We start from the raw sequence: 20,515 nt of genomic DNA on the forward strand, positions 1-20,515 counted from the left end.
GAAACCAGTTGTAATCCTTTAGTGCAATGATTGATTTTCCTTCTTGATGTCCTGCCTTCAAGCCACACAGACTTACTCTTTTCTTTCTGTATGTACGACAGCTGTATGCAAAAATGATTCCACGTGTTGTGCTCACTGGGGTGGCAGACACTATTTACCTTCGTTTCTGCCTTGCCAACACAATAAAAGTACTGTTCTTGAGCCACAGCAAGGATAGGAAATAATGATATGAGCTCACATCCCAGCTGGGGTCAGACTTGGCACTGACCCCAGTGGTCACTATGACCAAGCTGTGGGTTGCTTTCATGAGGAGAGCAGGACGCCAATAAAATTCTCCACATGAGTCTTGCTACTTCTGTTGCTTTTGCTGATAGCTGTCAACCAAATTATAAAGAAAATGCAGAAGCTATGTCTTCTTACTGCAGTTTTATGATTAATTCTGGGACAAGTATGACTTCTGTTAACTAGCAGCTTCAGGTCCTAAACTGCTGGGGTGAGATAACAGATCAGCCAGGTCCCTCATTTGACCCAGCACTTAAGCACATCCTTGTGTGCTGCACCAGATCAGATGCTCGCCAAGGTGAAAGAAACACCTCTGTAGTGGTTACAATTTTTTCCATTTGCAGAAGAGGCGTTGTTGGTAGAAGCATTTTACACCAGTAGCTTTGCCTTAAGTTCTCCTCCTTTATTTAGCACACAGATCTAGCACAGTACATGGGCCAGCATCCTGGAGGACTCCATTCATGCAATGTTATGGTAAGTTCCTTAGAAGACTAGTATTCCTTGAAGCATGAGGAAGTGTTATTTTCCACTATGTATGTTCCCTGTAAATTGCTTACTATTATATATGTTTTTACATATATGACAAAAACTTTGGAGAAAAGATGCCTTTGATAAAGGTGTAACAACCTCCCTCTCAGCTTCCAAGGCTTTATTCAGTTAGCCCATCTTCCCATTTTCTGAGCCTGCAAGCAAACATTCAGCTTTTGTGCACAATGACATCTTGTGGCAAGGAAATCTGCCTCCGTACAAATTTGTATCCTCTTATCGTTACAACACGTTATTCATCTCTCTAATTAAAAACTCTCAAATCTCACTCTCTCCTCATCTGGAACTATTTTCATATTTGCAGTCATTTAAATCCCTTTTGTTTCTACTATAGCTTTTGGGATTAGTTGACTGGATTTGAACACAGCCAAAGATGTACCATTACTTTATAGATTGATGTTATAATAGTCTCCTACTCTCCTTTCTATGCATCTTCACATTTAATTAACTTTCAGGATTGTTCCTGCACATTGGCTTAAGGTTTCAGGCAGATGTCCTCACTGAATGCCTGGGTCCTCTTCCTGAGCGGCTTCAGTTAATTTATCTTACAGCTGTCAACAATAACTTTGTGTCTTATCAAACTGCCTATTCATCTGGCTTTGTCAGATCTCTCTGAAGTTCCTCACTGTCACTTCTTATCACAACTAATCTAAATACTTCTGTCATCTTCAAATGTTGCCACCTTGTTCACATCTTTTTCCAGATAGTTGTTAAGCAACACCAATTTTAATAAAATTTTTTGAGGCCTCAGATTTTAAACATCCTTAAAGCTCAGATACGTCCAAGATGCAGTGTTGGAGTTTTGGCACAGATCTCGAGGGTTCTGCTACCAGACAGGCTCCTAAAGCACATGGAGCACATGGCTGTAATATGTACTCACTGGCATTTCTGTGAGCAAACACTAGCCAGCTGCTCTGCTTTCCTGTCCGGAATCCTCACTGTCAGCAGGAACTGAACTGCAAAATTATTTACTGCTCCTTCAGGAGGGTCATCTAGCTTGCTTCATTTTTGCTGGCAAACATTGTTTGTTTTTATTCTGAGTGATTCCTATGGAATATGATGCAAGTGTGCAGAATGTTACAGGGACACCTTTCTGGTACAAAAATGACCTATGGGTGTCACTGTTTTTCCTCCTCTTTAGATTAAACTTCTGGTGAAAAAATATTTTTTCTCTGGTGAAGTCTAATTACTTTTGCTGTGTTTTGCTTCTATCCACTGTCCAACTTCACACCTTTCTTCAGACCAACTTGCTTTACCCCAGGCTTATTCACATTGCCATGATGGTGGGAGTTAGATATTTATTTCTTGCCTTAATTTCTTGCTGATTTTTCTGCTTTCTTGCTTGATTCATTCAGTCATCATGTCTTATTTGCTGTATCTGTCTAAAGCAGGTCCTGATGCTTTCTGCCAGCTTGGAGCCAACTGTTCCCATTGACAGGTCAGTCAGTTCCCTGCTCCACTGGCAGCACGTACAGCAGCCACAGAGCTCCCTCAGCTGGTGCCATCTCAAAGGGACAAAGCTTCAGCTCCTTAAGCCTTAGTCTTGTTTGGTGTGTGTCTTTGTCTTGAACCCTGAAATAAGCATAGCTGCTGTTCTGAAAGCTGGGTCTGTGTTTTGACAAGCAGACCTTGCTCCTGCAATCAATAGTCCACTTCTAAAAAGAAGTTAAATTTCCAAAATGTGCATTTAGGGACTGTAAAACTGCCCTCCTGGCCAAATATTCCACCCTGAAAACCTCAGAAAGCTGTAGGGCAGTCATAACCCACCACAGTTTTCTCCTCCTCAGCCAGCCCTACTCCTTTTGGAGATTTTTACTGGTTTCTTACTTGCTTTGTCTCTGCTTTGTTCCAGGGTTCTCCTAAAGTTCAGAGTTAATATATCAATGCAAAGTCACACCAAATCATTTCAGTTCTTTGTTGGCTTTTTCCAGCTCTTCATGTTCCAGCTTTTGCGCGGCCTGGCTTACATCCACCAACAACACATTCTTCACCGGGATCTGAAACCCCAGAACTTGCTCATCAGTTGCCTCGGTGAGCTTAAATTAGCCGACTTTGGTGAGTCACAGTTTGGATACTGCTAATATATCTGTTCAGACCAAAGCTTTAGCATGCATATAGATCTGTATCCACAGCCAATTAAGGCATAGAAGCATAACCTTTAACTGAACTTCAGGAAACTATTTCTGTGGTCAGTCCAGCCTTTCTTGTATTTATACTGAGAGGTGCAGGGATTAACCTCATTTAAGTCAGAGCAAAACCACGTAAAACTGGTTCAAGAGAACAGAGAACCAAGCCCTCTCTGTTCAGAAAACAATGTAATGTGTAGAGTCCACAGCAACAGGCTGAACCAAAAGGCTTTCTTGGCATTGGTTTGGGATGGCTGCTGCAGTCACAAATTATAAAGCCCTAAAAAACACAGCATATTGCTTGATCTGATCTGCCCCAGAGGTATATTCCAGACACACTTTCTTTGTCAATTCCTTGGGATTATTTGTGTTTAAAGACCCAAGATAATGTCCTGTTTCCAATTATTGTCATCTATTGGTGTGTGTCTACCTGCACTGTACAGGTAGAAGAACTGTCCTAACACAGCGGTTTTTTGTTTGGGTTTTTTTGCAGGCCTTGCTCGTGCCCAGTCCATCCCCAGACAGACATACTCCTCTGAAGTGGTGACACTCTGGTACCGTCCTCCTGATGTGTTGCTTGGAGCTACAGATTATTCTTCTGATATAGATATTTGGTACTGACCAATTTCCAAGCATCTGGGGCCCCTGGGAAAAATCATCTTTATCTGAATTAAGTCAACCAAAGTTACAGTAGGTACAGTTGTAAGCAGAGGAATGTGAGCAGAAAATGTGTGAGCAGTGGGGAGTTTTGTGCTGCTGGATTTACAGAAGTTTTTGGGAATGATGTCACTACATCTCAGCTATGGATTGATATAAACCTCATCTGATAATATTCATGAGAGATGTACATCTCGTTCGGTAACATGTATGAAGCATTTTCAGGTCTTGCAACAGAACACCTTTGCTTAATGCAGCCAGTTGAGTTAGTAATAGCTCTCTATGGCAATAGCTTTGTGAAGAAAAAATGGACCTACAACTGCACCGTCAATTACTTTGGCCTTGGTAGCAAAATGTGGCATTAAAGGGTTTCTCGATGCATCTGGAGATAGAAAGGTGTCTGAGATTTTCATTATTTCTGTGATACGTTGTCCTTCTTCTCAAAGAAAATGTCTCAGATGCAGCCTGCATTTCACACGGGAGAAGGACTGTGTCTGTTACCTTATGAACTCTACCCCAAAATCTTAATGTGGTTGGGAATCACAGGAAACAAGTTGCACGATAGCAGAGCTGAAGGGAGAGGAGTCTCTGAGAGCAGGCAGAAAGCAGGAGAACATGAGGGCTTCACAGAGGCCCCACTGGGCCTTTTGGGCTGGTCTGCATGTGTAGCTGGGCCCTAGGGTTCATCTGCCTTCTGGCTCACTTCTGCACCAGCCCAAGCCCTCTTCCAGCAACACAGTCCTGACTTACTCATGGACAGTATGCAGCTCATGAAGTTGCAGGAGACCTTCCTTATTCCAGGCAATTTTACATCTGTAGATTGTGTTGCTGCTTCACCCTTTCTTCAGACCAGCATCTGTCTGATCTGTCCCACCAGGACTTTTCTTAACTGCTGTGCAAAGTCAAAGACTGGGAAAGGGTGGGAGTGCAGCAGGCTGAAGAATGTGCAAGAAGAGAGCTGGCTAAGTTTACAAACAGCAAAACCCCAGCTCTTCCCAGGCTGTATCTCCTTCCAGAGCTCTGCAGCTTATCAGTCACTCCAATGGCCTAAGTCTGGAGAGTAGTCCAGGGAAATGGGACTTTTTAGGTTGTTTACTTCCCTAGGCCTGCTGCTAATTGAATTGCTTAAAGATATCTCCAAGGAGGAAAACCCTGCTAAATTCTAATGGCTTCCAGCTGCTAAGCCAGTCTAAAGAGTCCTGTCTTTTCTCCCCCACTACCTGTTATCTTTCCCTCCAGACAGTGTCCCAGAAATGTCTGCGGAGTTTGAGGAAGATGCCTGCCTAGCAGATTGAAGGCTTTGTATCAGACATAAGCCTGTTGGTTTTTTTCCCTGAAAGTTGACCACTGTCCAAAGCTGGCTATGCACAGAAAGTGTGTCATTTCTGCCTGTGCAAAACCAACATCCCCACTGCATAACTCCACTCTAGTGTAATGAACAGCAACAAGGGAGTGGTATACAAGTTCCCATCCAGCTCTCTGACTAGCCCTAACAGCACAGTGCTCTCTGTCCCACTGAACTACATTCACACTTTGTTATAATGCCTCCTTATAATAACAACATTCAGAGTATTTGCCCTAAAGAAAGATGTCACGCTGAGAGAATAGAGCTCTATTCAGTAACTTCCTCTAACAAGAGTCATTTATTATCTTGATGTACACTGCATTTAAGTTCAATTTTTGTCTATTAGGAAATAATGTGAATTCACACAGATGTTACTTGTCTGTTGGGGAGAAAGGAAAAAAAACCCTATGTCTTTTGGATGCTGCAATTTACATGAAGGCAGGTCAGAATGCCCTTGGTAATGGCATGAGACTGTGGGTGTCAAAGCCCTGGTTTAAAGAAACCAATTATAACAAAATAAAACATGATGGCAATTCATGCATAGTGTGCTTGAGCAGCAATACTGTCAGTGGGAGGCACATGGGAAGTGAATGAGGCCTTGAATAGATGAAGAGAGAGATATAGAAGGAGACTCAGTCACTCTTGGACTAACCAGAAAAGCTGCTTTAATCTCTCTGTATCTTTATTTCTCTCTCTTTCTCCCTCACTATATCTTCAGGACTTTACAAGATTCAATTAAGGGATTTCAGGGAGATTACACTGTATATCAGAAGGACTTTCTTTTTCTTTTTTTAGAAAACACCAAGTGCTTTAGGCATGTGCCACACTAGTGGCTGCTAACATCATGAGTGCCTTGAGACATGTCTTCTTTTCATTCAGGCTTTCCTTGTCTAATATTCCATTTAAAAAAAAAAGAAAAAAGAAAAAAAAATCACAGGGATCTTCCCATGTAGATTCATGTAGAATAGGAGTTGACATGCAGTCATTTAACGTGGATCTGCCGGGCCCACTACAGCCTTCTCCTCAGACTGGTTCACACTGCCCTTCTATGCCAAACTGGGAGACATAGGCTAAGGGCTCCACTATACAGACCATGCTTGGTGAGGAACAAGAGAATGGATATATTTCTGGTTAAATACAAAATTGCCATCTCCTAATGCCAAAAAAAACCCCAACAACAAACCAAACCAAACATGGAGAGGGAACTCTGGGATGCCTCAGAGATATCCTAGATCTTCATCCTTATGAAAATGTCTCACCACTGTGTGATGCAGCACTGCAGGCTGAGGTCTAAGTGCAGTGTTCACTCCTACCCCAGGAATTGCAGACAGATACAACGGTGCTATATGAATCAGATCTGCTTATACTTCCTGAATATCCCTATAACCTCTCCTGTTACTTTAGCTGTCACTGTTTTGATTCATGTGCATATCTAGCACATGTTAAAACATCATGTCTAGACCTCTTCCCAAAAGATCCTTCTCTCTGCCCTATCTCTTCCCAAGGCAGCTTTATGGGACTGAGACCCTCTAAGAAACTTATAGACTAGAAGGGCTAAGGCGACATTAGAAATTAATATCAGAGGGGTAAGGAGGAAAAGGGGGAAAATGAAGCAACACCAAGTTTAAATCTTTAGAAATATTTAAAAGTAAATGCATTTGAATCATTGTCATTAACAAAAGGGTCCTCATAATGCTGTTAGAGCAGTAAGGAAAGTCAAGGCCTCTATTGCAAATCTAATATGATGACTAGTGCTAGTTACCAAAGTCCTGCTTTATCAGGTAGACAAAAACACCTAGGAAAAGAGGGAGGTACCCATACGTTAGTTGTTCTAACTACTTCTGGCCTTTTTTTGTAAAGAAAAACATATTTCATCTGGAAACAGAGGTAGAAACAGTCATACTTGTCACTGCTGAATCAATATCAAGCAGGTATTAAAGGCAGCTGGTCAACTGAATCTCGCTACAAGAAACAAATAACTCCTTTCCAGCAGTTGTGGTTGTTCTGATAGTTTTGTCTTTATTAGAGACACTGAGATTTACAGTCTTCCAGAGCCAATGGGAATAAACCAGGAATACAAAAGAGAGCTCTGCCAGAAGCTACATTTGTAGCAACCCACAAGTTGTTCCTCTCCTCAAACTGACAGCTTGCCTATTAGTGAACTCTTTACTCATGAACAATTCTTAGCAAATGCTGGCTGCACCTAGGAAAAAAGTTCCTGCTTTTGCCAGCCTAATGGCCCTTTCTAGCTGGGATATCAGAATGCAAACTGTGGGTGACCATCAGGATCACTTGCTTCGAAACCACATAGAGCTGATTCTCTTCTCCCTCCAAATCAAGTGTACCTGAATTGTTTTGACCATACACAGATAAACTTGTGCAATGCAATCAGCAGATTACAGTAGCCCCTGTAGTTGCAAAATAGGGTGAGCCATTTGGGCATGTACGTCAGCTGTGAAAACAGAGGGTTGGTATGACACTGGTCTCAGTAGAATTCATCTGTGGGCTCCAAAATAATGTCTAGTGATGTGGTAGTGCAATGAAACACAAAAGAAATCTATGTTGCAACAGCTGTGGGTTAAGTTTCATGATGCCTGGAGTCTGTAAGAGCATATTAGAAAAGCAAGGAGCTCATCACACAACACTTGCCAAGGTTAGGATACAGGAAGCTAAGGGAAAGTGCAGCAGAGATGTTTGTAGAAATAGCATTAGATATGGATCTGCAAACAGGCTTGGCATCACTTGGTGTGCAAGTATGACCAAAATGAATACCACAGATGAGTTACATGTCAGGGTTTCAACTGACCACAGCCAGGTGGGAAAAGCAACTACAGTATTGCAAAAACAAGGTGGAAGGAGTAACACATGAGTACAGATGACCAGAAGAGATTACCAGTTATTGCTCAGCAAGTGAAAATATTACTCTCAGAGCTTGTAAGACAAATCAAGGGTTTCAACACTTGAACTTAAAGGACTCAAATGTGCTATTACCAAAGACTGACACTGAAACCTGAAAAGCTGTGATGGGGCTTAGTGAAAAGACAGAAAATCTAGAAAACATTTTGAGGAAAATGACTAAAAAGTAAATGAGGGGAGTTTTACACCGTACAATAAGAGATGGGAATAGCTGCAAATAGGTCAGTCTACCTGACTGTCTACAACTATTTCATCATTACTGCTGTGAGGACTAATCCACCTTAGTAAAATTAAGCATTTTTGCAGGTGTTGGGTGTTTTTTAAGGTGACTGGTTTGCTTTGGCACAAGGGCAGTGCAGGGGATGACGTAAAAATAAGAACACTTTAACTTGGTATTATTGCAAGGTTCTTTATGCTATGATATCTTGCTTTCAGTTTTCCAAGGAAGAGCTAATTGCTTCTGAAGAAAAAAAATCTAGTAGTTAGTGCCTCTGGGTTCTTTCTGCATCTATTATATCCTTCAATCCAATGTAGTGTGTAGTAGTTCCCTGTTTATCTTTCCAACTCTTAGCACTCGGATGTTGCACCCTTTTTTCATGGGAAGCAACCTCATATTTCACAGGCTTCTGCCACGCCCATTTTTTAAGATGATTTGTAACAGGATTAATTGACAGAGACTTGAAACAAGTTGTTCTGTAATGGAAAAAAAGATGGTGCTTAGCGGGTTTCTTTTCCAAGTATATCACCTGTCTTGTCGTGCTGGTGAAAGGTGAATTGGGGTTTTTTTGTGGGTGGTGTTGATAAGAAAAAGGAGATAGGAACAGACTTGTATGGAACTTTGACTGTTTTGTTTTTTTCTAAAATCCTGGAAGGATGTGAATGCTCTGGTCCTTTTTGACTTGTGAGCTTTCCAATTCAAGTGATTCAATCTGTTGGACTAGGATGAGGTTAATGATACTATATACAACTTGCAACAACGGCCAGTAGCAAGCGCCTAGAACATGGTGCAAGATTGGGGATGTACAAGATGGCCCTTCCCAAAGGAAACCTTCCTGACTTTCCACAGTCAGTAGGCATTTTTATACTGCTAGATCCTGCCCACCACCATACTATAGAGATACATCAGTCTTTGCTGAAGCCTCTATTTATTTACATATATACAGACACCCCACATCCCCTTTTGCTTCATACACACTCTCACTAGATGTCATGAGGTGCATATACAACACTGACACATCAGACCGGTACTTTTCAGACTTCAGCTGCAATATAGAATATATATAGAATTTACAGCTTATATCAGGATTTCTGTGTGTACAAATCAGAATTTCTGAGTTTCCAGTCCCACAATTATGTCTCTACTTTTGTCCCTGCCCATCCCAACAATCACATTACATATGTCATGTATGTGAATGAGTTAATACCTTGGATTTCTTGCAGGAGTGCAGGCTGTATATTTGTTGAAATGATCCACGGTCAGCCAATATTTGCAGGAACTTCTGGTACTCGTGAACAGCTGGAGAAGATCTGGACGGTGAGTAAAATATACCCTGAAATGGGAGAGACAAAGAATCTGTTGTTCCAGCCTACTTAATTTTGAAGTCCTAAGCATAGGTCCTGTGAATAGCAGAAATAATTTGGTCTAATGTACCAAGTCATAGCAGACTTTGTAACCCATTTTATATTTGGCAACTTTCTTACAGACACAAGTGTAAATCAAACGATTTCCCTTTGATGTTTGTCATCTTATCAAAAATTTAAAGCCAATTAAAGTGACATCAAATTGAAGGAGGCATAAAAGGTGTGCAGGTACTGCAAATGCTGTTGCTTCTTGTTAAATCCTTTACTTACTGTAGGATACAGCACACCATATTCTCACAAAGGAGCTCTAATACTGCTCTTAAACTACCTTGAAAATGGCAAGGCCCTGAGGTTTGTCAGAGATCCTTCTTCATTTTACCTTGGAACATTTTGTATCATCCAGTTTATGGTGCAGCTCTAGAGACTGCTTTGGCATAATGGAAAGTGTGAAATTACTTTATAAAGGCAGCAGTGAGTGAGAGCAGACATATTCAGGAGCCTCTTAAGCTGTTTTTTTCTGCTGGGGAAACAGAAACGTGGGGCCATGTCCTTAGTGCAGCTGGGTAGAACTGAGCAGTTGGCAGCACTGATGGATTCTGTATGTTCCTGACCACTCTTGCTGACTCAACAGGAAGGTCAGCCTAGGGACTCATACTGGCTTTTGTTGTAGGTGTCTGCCCTTTCACATCTGCTCCCAGGGACTCTTCTGCGTAGAGTGTTTCCCAGGCATGGGTTTTCAAAGGAGAGAGTACAGAAAAAAATGAAATTTGGAAAGTCATGAGAAATTACTTTATAGCCTCAAGACTGTGTAAGTCAGATTTTTCCTCCTTAATCCCTTTATCCAGAAACACTTCTGCTTGGTAGGGTTTTCCTCTCTGTTTGTAGCCAGACCGTGATGTCAGACAAGTGCATCCAGTTCTTAAGACTTGAGTTCAGTCCATTTAAACAAATGCTGACTTTCTCTTTCATAGAGAGTGGGAGAAAAAAAGAATTACCGAGAAAAAAAATCCATACTTGGCCAATTAACAGGGTTCAAAGCCAGGGCAGGGCCCAGTTTCTCAGAGTGTGAATGAAGGGTATCCTTACAGTTATGTCTCTGCAATCTCTGGATACATTTCCTGTGGGTTTGCATTAGAGGGTTATAGCACTATCGTAATTTCTCTGGCATTATAACTAATACCGTGATTAATAGGATTTGTGCTATAGAAGGCAAAAAACCCCTTATTTAAAAATCATGAGGAAGCCTTAAGAGCTATGAAATAATTAGTGCTTTTCACAGAAGGTTTTATGTTATTATACAGCCTGGAATGAGGCTCCGTGTTAGGCCAAGATTTCAAAGCTCCTTAGCGGCTTTCGATGTCTGGCTTGAGATATTTTGCCGAGTGTGAGGTTCAGAACAGGGACTCCTACTGTTTTCTAATAGTCAGTTCTTTTCATGTACTAATAATATAGAGGCCCCCTGCACTGGTTTAGAGACCATCTGCATTTGTGTGCATGAGTCTGTATCAGCCAGCATGCTTATCTCCATGTAGGACTGATGGTTCAGAAACCATAGAGATATTTGGCTGGAAAATCCCCATTCTGTGAAATGTGCTTGTCCTGTTGAATCATCAGGACTGACTGTCATTTCACCAACAATTCTCCTAGAGGTAAGGGCCCCCTTAAGCAGTCTCCAGTCCTCATCTCTATCCCTGGCTGCTCATTGCTGCTCCTGTGTCACCTCTCACATGTGGGGCTACGTGAACTGGGGAACCTGTGACTTTGTTTTCTCCCTGGCTTACTCTAAATGAGAACAGCTCTTTTACCCAGCTCATCTTCTGGCTGCACAAACAGCAGCATTAATGACCAGTAGTACTCAAGAAGGCATGGCACAGGAGCAGGGCCAAATGGGAAGGGAAGGCTGGCAGTGCTAGTTATGGAAGTATGGCACGAATGAATGTGAACTGCAGCATCTCCAGTTCACTCATGACATGGAGAGTGAGCAAACCTGACAAACTTAAGGTCCATCATTCAGATTTTCAGAGATCAGGCACAGGTTTTGCATGAAAAACTCCATCTTATTGATTAACATAGTGCTGAGAAGGACTTCATGTGGGCTGGATTAGGCTGCAGAATGCCACCAGTGTGCTTCTGGGGCTGAGCTGAACACGCGACAAATGCCAAATGAATGACTACAAGGCTTCTTGACATAAAACATAGAATAAAACTTCCCAACAAAAGTAAGCCAAATCAGCTAGGTTGATTCATTCAGCTAAGTTGTCACAGGAGAAGCAAGCAGTCAGAGGGCAGAGAGAGAGAGGACAATGATTTACACCAACTGAAACCACTTGCTGAAAAACAGGCATTGTAAAAACATTTCTGGCTGAAACTGTGCCTCTTCCCAAGGGGACTGAACTGAGCTGCACCAAGACCTTTCACTATAGAATGAAGTATAGAAAAGCTGCTTTGCTTAGTCTGATGGCATGGACCAGGGAGTTAACAGCTAGATTTGATAGGGTGGATATACAGCAGGTAAAACAATTGTCAGAGTATAATTAATTTCAATTAAATAAATGTAATGCGTTGTCTGATTTGGCAAGGAATCTCACTAAAGGTCCAGGGGGGTAGAGGATGAGGGAGAGGAGATCACTTGCCCTGTTACATTGGAGAACAAAAGTAGATCCAAGTGCATGGGTTGGAAAAGCATCTTTTATAAAGAAAAGGCTCAGAAAATATAAATTTTTATGGCATTCAATGATTGGTCCTCTGAGTGCTTTCACACTTCAACAAAACAAAATTAAAGTATTTGCTGAAAACCTTATGTAGCAAAGTACGAGCATGCACAAATAACTATTTTTTTAAATTCTTCACCAAAAGAAGCAGAGTGCTGAGCTGACCCTGGTGAGTATGATTTTACTATATCCTGAACTTCCCCAGCTTCTTCTGATGCCTTTGGAACTGATGTCCAATGGCTCACAAGAAACCTTGAAGAATGAGGGCCCACATTAATGCTTCCTATAAATCTAATCATATAGCAAAAGAGAGCAAATTCTGGATTCAAATTCAGATTCCAACACTTTCCTGTGCATATAGAGTTTACTTTGGGCTGACCTGCCCTACTTACATGATATACACACCGGTCATGAATGCATCCTCATCCCTTGGTGCAAGCCAACTTCCAACATCCTCACATGGCTGAACACTGCAAGACACCTTCTCTTTGGTGAGTTTGAAAACTCCCAAGACTGATTTTACAGGTGAGCAGAGACAAGGGTCCTACCTCCTTTTCTTTGCTGTGGCAGGCTAAGTCCATAAGCAGTTTGGAAACAGGGGCCACAGCAAGCCACATCCCTCCAGAGCCCACCATGCAAATATGTACCAGTTGTGAGATGCAGTCCCTGCTCATGGCTGTCTTCTCCAGGTAGCTGTAATTGTCCTCACAGCTGTTTCCCAGCTGTGAGTGAGAAAAGCAATCAGCTACCAGATGCTTAACAACTACAACAATCAGGCTTTATATTTCTTCCTTCTTTAATGTATTTTTTTTTACTGATGTCTGTTTTCTTGCAATCTTACCACAAGTTTTTGTGAGGCTGAGTTCCTCATATCACATATCTCAGCTTACATTTTAAGGAATGGGGATTGTCTATCCTATGCAAGGTGTAACTTTTGTGAGACAAATCTAATGTTGGAGAAGAGAAAGTTAATAAAAACCCTGAAATTTTTCATGTTAAAATTTCACTGGTTTTTAAGGACATCTGATAATTCTGTGGGTTGTCTGGATGATAAGCTTTGAGTGCTTGGAGCTAGCAGTACTGATTTATACTACCCTTTCACATTCTGTGAGGTCTTCTTAAATATGTGGCTTTACCTCTTTAGCATGAATCATACATATCAATAGGCACAGAGCTTTTGCATGCATTAAGTAATAATAATAACACTGAACATCTGCAACTGCAGAAATCCAGATGTGCTTGATCTCACACATTTCAGCAACTAAAATGAGGTTGGAGGAGGCTTTACTGGCCCAGACTTTGCTCAACAAGCAGTTACTTCTGAAGCCCACAGCTCCCAATAAAGGCCAAAGACACTGCTGAAGCTCTGCATCCTTCAGGATGAGGCACCGGATTGCTTTCTAGCACCTGCCACTACACCTGTCTGCCAGCTTTTCTTTTTCACCTCAGAACGTAGAGGTTTCTGTCGCAGCTCACAGCCTGTGCTGCTGCTGAGTGTGTCAGCTACTGCCAGTGCAAGTGGGCAGAGTAAGTCCCCAGTGCAGCTCTGGCTCAGGAGGACACCTTCAGCACTGAAAGGGGCTCAACAGCCCCCCGGGCTGGCAAACACAGGCAGAAGTGGTACCTGGCAGGGAAGCTGCATATGCCTTCACTGATGTTCCCAGCAGCAACAGTATTCAATCTCAGCAGGATCCTTTCTGCTACAAAATCCAAGTGCTAAAATGTCAGTGTCCTTTATGCACAGTGGTAGATCCAGACCCAGACAGGGCAGTGTGAATTCCATGCTGATTTACAGGAAAGGCCAGTCACTCTCTGTTGAGACTGCTTTCTCCAACTCCACACCAAGGGAAAGTACTGGCAGAAAGAGATAATTGCTCTTCTCACTCTTTCTTCTTTTGCATAGGTATTGGGGATCCCAACTGAGGACACCTGGCCAGGACTTTCCAAGCTCCCCAACTATAACCCAGGTAGGATTTAACTCACAAGAAGGCCAACTTTTTCTCTGAGCCACTAGCCACTCGATTTTTGGGTCAGTAATTCTCATTATGAAAAATCCTGTGCTTCAGTGTTACTGAATCCCTTGAGCTACTTAATGACAGCAGTGTTGTAGGACCTCCAACAACAGTGGGATTGGCCTAGTATGCAATCAAAGGTACATGCATGGCAAAGTTGCCTCAGTGAGTGCTGGATATACGTAAGTATAAAGGGACATTTCATTGCTGCAAGTGCTCACATTCTCCACTTCTCAGTGCAAAGGACCAATGTCTCCTGGTTTAGACTGGAAAAGCTGACAGGCACCTGGAGACACAGTTTATCTGAACTCTCTTTATTTTTATGGAGATTGGTTTGGGGACCTTTAAACCTCAGCTTTAAAGGTCACTGTCCCTGATTTTGATGTGGGCAAGGTGAGAAATCTGTGTGATTTATAAAGCTGGATTCTTTTATTTCCACATGGGCTGGTAGAGGAGTCTGTGTCCTGGACTTCAAAGGGCCAGTTGTCTCTTATTTTGATGTGGGCAGGTTGAGAAGTAGGCTTTGAAAAGCTAGCTCAGTCACTCTCCCTCTCCCTCTCTCTCTCCCTTTCTCTCTTTCTCTTTTTGTTTAATGTTTTCTCCTGGGAAAATATATTCAAGTGTCAGTGAGGGGGAAATGATGAGCACTGATTCTCAGCCTCTCAGCAGGATCGTTCTGTAAAAGAAATATAAAAGTGAAATATTAAAAACCCTGGAATGTGAAATTCACCCATCTACAATCTAGCCATTCTCTCTCACTTGTACCCTAGGAGAGTGGTGGGGGGAGCCTGTCTATCTGGAAGGAGAAAAAAAAGAGCAGGGGGAGAGGAGGAGGGAGAAGACGTGCTTTGAGCAAGAGGTTTGCAGGTTTAGTAGAGCATAGTAACATCTTTTCAAAGAAGTGGGTGTTGCTCTGTGACCCAGTCCAAGAAGCCCCTCCTTTGATTATGTTGCATGAACACTAAACAGCCCCCATTTTCACATGGTAGCCGAGATTGGCTGAACAATAACCTGGTCTCACAGTCGAAAAGACTGGAATCCTTCACACAATTAGCTGAGACACATTAATCAAACCAGCGTGAAATGGGAATGTGTCGCTGTCCACAGCAAGTTTAATTTGGATAGCAAGCAAGCACAGAGCAGACAGCTGGAGGAAGCATTTTCTTCTCTAAGTTGTAGAAGGCTTGGCTGGGTAGTCTACAAGCTGAGAAGAGTAGTCTGGGAGGAAAGAAATGCTCATTTGTGGGACATACTAATCACAAAGAATTTTTTTATGCCAGTCATCTGCTCATACAAGGCCAAAAACTCTCAGTGATGGTGATTAGGTATCCTGATGCTATATAGAGGGACAACCTAAAAGTGCAAGCATGAAGGCTACACTGGCAAAGAAACTTGTTCAGACAATGGAGAATGTGAGTGCCCAGAAGTGCCCTGAGCAGTGACTCCCACTTAGCGGTGTTGGTCTGAGGAGCAGTGCTGTCCTCTGCTCTGCAGAGGGTGCCTTTTGCAGGGCTGTGAGGGAGAGGACAGGCATGCAGGCAGCATGGCAATAGCTCCAGTAAAGTCAAATCTAGTCATCATAAGCAGTTTTCAAGCCTGACTTTCTTTCAGACTTGATAAAAAAGTCCCCTTAATGGATGGACTCCAGAGGGCCAGAATTGACCTGTGCTGTGATCCTGGGATGCTGGCACCTTTTGTGGCTGGACCAGGCAGAAATACAGGAATCAGAAGATACCTTTCTGTGGGAGCATCCCAGCATGCTAGCAAACACATGGGAGAGGGGAGTTACATCAGTATTTGGGGCAATAGCTGTGCCAGCTTGAGAGGCAATATCCCTTTCCCCTCCTCAGAACCTGCCTAAGGGGCTGTGAGCTGTTCCAGCCACATACTGGAAGGAAGCACTTGGCTTGCACCTGGGTTATACAAACCATTCTAAACAGAAGAAGGTTAGTCATATAAGGTTGGACTATTTACCCTACTCAGGAACTAAATCAAGTCGCTTTTTGATGAGACTGCTGGTAAGGAGGCAAATTACTCTCCTTGTTTAAAGCTATTTGCCATTTACATGCTTCTGGGTGCTTCCCCTCTCTTCCCTGAAGCACAAAAGCTGTTCATACCCCAGGACTTGCTCAGCCCGTGTGGAATCTCTGGAGTCTGGCTGAGAAAACCTTCTCTCCTGAGGTTATTCCCAGACCATTTGTGTGAATCTGGGTGCCTGGGTTGGTTCAGATAAGCAAACAAACTTTGGAGCTCTTCCCCAAATCTGATGGTTTGAATTCTTTTAGCTAGTCCTATTGATGTTCGAACTGAGCACAGGCAGCAAACAAACAAACAGGTTCCTGCCCGAGGCAAGGAACAAACACGGGCAAAACAAAGCACTGAGGTGTGATCCTATTCTCATTGAAGTTGATGGCAAAACTCCCCCTGGATTCAGCAGTGCAGGCTCAGCCCCAGACTGAGGTTGTTACTGGAAGGGTTCCTAAGCCAGGTGGGTTAGCAGGAATCTTTGAAATGAAAGCTGGAAACCTTTAGAAGTTTTCCTGTCACTACTGTGGGCTTGAGCACATCCTGCTGCAGTCTGAACAGAAGATACAGCATGGGCTGTGGGGTCTGTGAGCCAGGCACACACAGGGCAGCTGGAGAAAAAGCAACTCCACTGCTTCCTCTATGAGCAACTGGCAAGGGATGAAATGCACAAAGGAGTATTTGACCACCTGTGTCTTCTTGCGCAAAGAAGCTCAGAAACAGCCTCATCTCCATTGCCTAGTTTGCCAAAATCTCAACCTGTGCCTGGCCACGGGTGAACAGGAAGGATGGGTGAGCAACTCGTCCATGGCCAACCCTGATAACTGTGATCTCACCTCCCCTCTACAGAAGAGGAGATACCTAGGGTAGGGAATTACATGCAGTTATGGGGCCTGAAAGCATGTTGTTCCTCCCTTCCCAGCTTGAGAACCATTTCCTGGAGAGCATGAAGGGTTGGGAGAACTCCTGCCCCACATCTCAGCACACTCGCTGGCCCTCTCCCTGGCTCCCTGGGCTTAGCAGCCCTGCCTGTAGTGACAAGGCTTTGCCCTGTGTTTGTTCATTTGTTCTGTTCTCCTCATTTTGCTTCCCCTGAAAGAGGCAGTTGTAGCTCTGTTAACACTATTTTTGAAAGCTCTCATGCTGTGTGAGCTCAAATCCTTGCATTAATCTACTGCTGTGTTCATTTCACTGCGCTGAAAAGCAGTGAGTTTAAATCCCCTCTAAACACCATCGGTGACACCAGAAGGCCAGTGTTTTGATCCAGCCCCATTAATGGTTACAAGTTTGAATCTAGACAGCGGGGGTCAAGGGCAGGAAAGGATTAGGAATCACAGCCCATGACATTAGGCTGGTGCTTTCGCCAAACTGGGAATACTGGAGTGTCTAATGTACCAAGTTAGTTTTTGTTTCCTTTTTCTTACATTTGGATTCCAAAGAGTGAAGAACAGTGCTTATCTATCTAGAACATGATGAACTTGCTATGAGTGAGCTTTACTCCTTGATTTATCACACAGGCTGATGAAGTCTCCTATGCCAGGTAGTATCACCTTACATAGCAGACACAGGTTTTACACAGCACCCTTTCAGATGCACCAATGACTTTCAAATTAAGCCTAGTTTTTTACAGATCTGCAGGCTTTGGTATGAAGAATGAGATTTAGAAGCTTTCCAGAGGCAGCTTGTGCTCCCAGGTACAGAATTTCAGTGTCTCTTGAGTTTCCAAATTGTCACCAGCAGATGGAGGCAACAAGCAGCAGGCCCTGAAACGCAAACTTCCCATGACATCTGTGAGAATGCAGATGAAGGCTGCACTCTGAGTGCTTTTCCTTTTTTTTTTTTAATAACTCTCACTTTTTATGCTGACGTTTCATTTAGTGAATGGGATGGTTGAAAACTGAATTCTAAAACGGTAAAATTTTTGTTGTCATAACAAACTGCATGTGGCTTTGATTTCAAAGGGAAGAGCAGCCCTGTAACAAACATGCAATATATGCTGGGCAGAGTGTAGGGAAACTTCCTATCTGTGTGGCACTGGGCACAGCCTACAGTTTCCAGCCTGCCACACACACAGAGCTCTGCTTCCGTCCTGCAGCCACAGAGATTTCACTAATGAGAGAAATTTTCCCTGTGAGCCTGCAAGCACAGCGCCTTCGTCCAGCAGTCCAGCAGCACTTGGCATCCTCTTTCTCTCTCTTCATCAATTAGGAAAGTTTAACTTTTGTCCTCTAGCTTGCTTGCCTCATTATCAGTTCATTAGCCACCTCCACCTGGGTTTTCAAATAGAAAGGTATTTCCTCATTAGCACAAACTGCCTTGCATATGGACAGAGAAAACCAAACCTAAGCGCTACCTCCTCAGATCTACTCATATTGTTAAAAAAGCCAATCAGCCCTACACAATCCCATCATTTTTATGTCTAGATCATCATCGTGAGACGATTAAATCAGTAGTTCATCCACTTTTTGGAATGATATCCAAATATTCTTTATCTCTTACCTTTAGGGAGTAGCTGTTTACATTGTCTTACAATTTTAGATTGGTCTTAATCTTACAGTAGGGAAAATATTTACTGCTCTGTTTTTACCCTGCTCAACACAATGGTTCCTTGGCATTCTCTAAGGGTTTGTCTATATGGGGTCAGTCAGGAGATTAATCTGAACTGATTTAAAGTGGATTAGTTAACTGCACTAAATCCTCGACCAGAGATGCACTGTTTTCTTACCCATATCTTCCATTTATAATCAAAGTTCTGCATACTCGAAGTGGCAAGTTTGGCAGTCCTCACTCAAGCGGAATTCTCCAGAGAGATGTGTTTGGTCAGGGACAGCCCTAGTTGGCTCAGTGGCTCTTACACTATCCCTTGCAGATAATTATTAATATCCATGTTATATAAATGATAAATTTAAGTCAAGAGGCTTGCTCAAGACAGCAAACACTATAATTCGGGTATTCCTCCCAGTTCCCAGTAAGCAAGCTGATATTTCTATTGGTAATGTAAAGAAAATCCTATTTCCTCTTTGGAATATTAATCCTGAAAACTCACTCCATAAAAACAAAGTGACATTTCACTTGGATATTATTGAACTGCACTGAACATGCATTTTTTTAAATTTTATGTTAAACTCATTAAAGAATATTAATGTTAAAAGATTTCAGTAGAGGAAATACAATATTTCAGTCTTCTTGACATTTTTACTAAATATTAAATGAAATTGATATATTATCATGGAATATTTCCATCTCCCAAATGAAATTTTTCTGGCAGAAAGATATAACATCTGAAAGATTTTGACCACCTCTGTGAAGAGGCAAAAATTTCTATTTCATACAGAAAAACCTTATGCCTTTCAAAACCATTTTTTAAATTGTTTTTCTTCTATTCTACCTGGAAATTTTACATCTTTACTCAATATGGATAATGTATTTCTACACATTTATTACAGTCAAGGGAGCAAAAAGAAGGAAAGATGATCCAGTGAAAATGTTATTAGAGATCCAAGGGGAATGTTGTGCCAGTTAGTCTTGGTGACTGATTTGGGAAGGGAATATTCAAGATGCTAACGTATAACTTCTATATATTGGCAATAATTCCAGCGCTCTGGCACCTAAACATGAATCCCATCCCAAGTTATATTGTCATTTACTGCTCTAGAAGTTACCTTAGTATTTGGGTGTAGGAGAACATTTCAGTTGTGAACTGTTACTTACCCTGTGATAGGCAGGTTTAACAATCTGCTGGCCTGGTTTAATGGTGAAAGATTGCTGCTGGAAAGGTCAAGGGCGGGAAGTTCAGTAATTTACACTTTTTCAAATTGTCTGTGCATTGGATCAGACACTGAGTGACTGAGTCTGTGGGCCTGGCACTCTGGAAATGGCCTTATGCAGGCAAAGGCAGAGGGGACTCCCACTCCACTCCAGGCAGCTCCTGGCCCTGAATGATGTGCCTGGTGCTTCCAGGCGGGAAGTGAGGGAAGATGCTCTTGGAAGGTGCAGCACAAACCCCAACCGAGCTCAGAGTCTGCTGGCAACAAACCACTGACACTTGCCTCCCGGTGGTCTCACTGCTGTAGGGAATTCTTGTCCAGGCTGGGCTGTGAGAGAGGTCAACAGCACCCTTCCTGCTCTCCTTTCCATGACTAGAGTACCACCGTTCATTCCCTGCTGCCAGCAGTGGTGCTCAGGAAAATGTAGGTGGGTAGAAATTACAGCCTCTCTGATGCAAGAAAACGTCTCTGTTGATCAGCTCTAAGGGAAAATTTTCCAGGCTTAAGCCATTCATTCATATCTAAGCCTGAGAAAATTCATGCTTTA

General features: G+C 42.6%; 2 protein-coding genes across 4 annotated transcripts in view; one reads left to right on the forward strand and one right to left on the reverse strand.

The window, feature by feature from the left end:
• Window positions 1-9,409, reverse strand: part of ALS2 (alsin Rho guanine nucleotide exchange factor ALS2) — a 56,439-nt gene extending 47,030 nt beyond the window's left edge. For all 3 annotated transcript variants that reach the window (XM_064661970.1, XM_064661971.1, XM_064661966.1), the window contains exon 1: window positions 9,297-9,409. The gene's annotated coding sequence lies outside the window, so the exon portion shown is untranslated. The remainder of the gene's footprint in view (window positions 1-9,296) is intronic.
• CDK15 (cyclin dependent kinase 15) overlaps window positions 1-20,515 on the forward strand; it is a 40,424-nt gene that overhangs the window by 5,887 nt on the left and 14,022 nt on the right. Inside the window, exons 6-10 of the mRNA XM_064662042.1 lie at window positions 694-756; window positions 2,760-2,883; window positions 3,448-3,568; window positions 9,313-9,406; window positions 14,068-14,131. Of these exons, the coding sequence (XP_064518112.1) occupies window positions 694-756; window positions 2,760-2,883; window positions 3,448-3,568; window positions 9,313-9,406; window positions 14,068-14,131 (466 nt within the window). The remainder of the gene's footprint in view (window positions 1-693; window positions 757-2,759; window positions 2,884-3,447; window positions 3,569-9,312; window positions 9,407-14,067; window positions 14,132-20,515) is intronic.

The sequence above is a fragment of the Pseudopipra pipra genome, chromosome 7 (assembly GCF_036250125.1).
Source record: "Pseudopipra pipra isolate bDixPip1 chromosome 7, bDixPip1.hap1, whole genome shotgun sequence".
Taxonomy (NCBI): domain Eukaryota; kingdom Metazoa; phylum Chordata; class Aves; order Passeriformes; family Pipridae; genus Pseudopipra; species Pseudopipra pipra.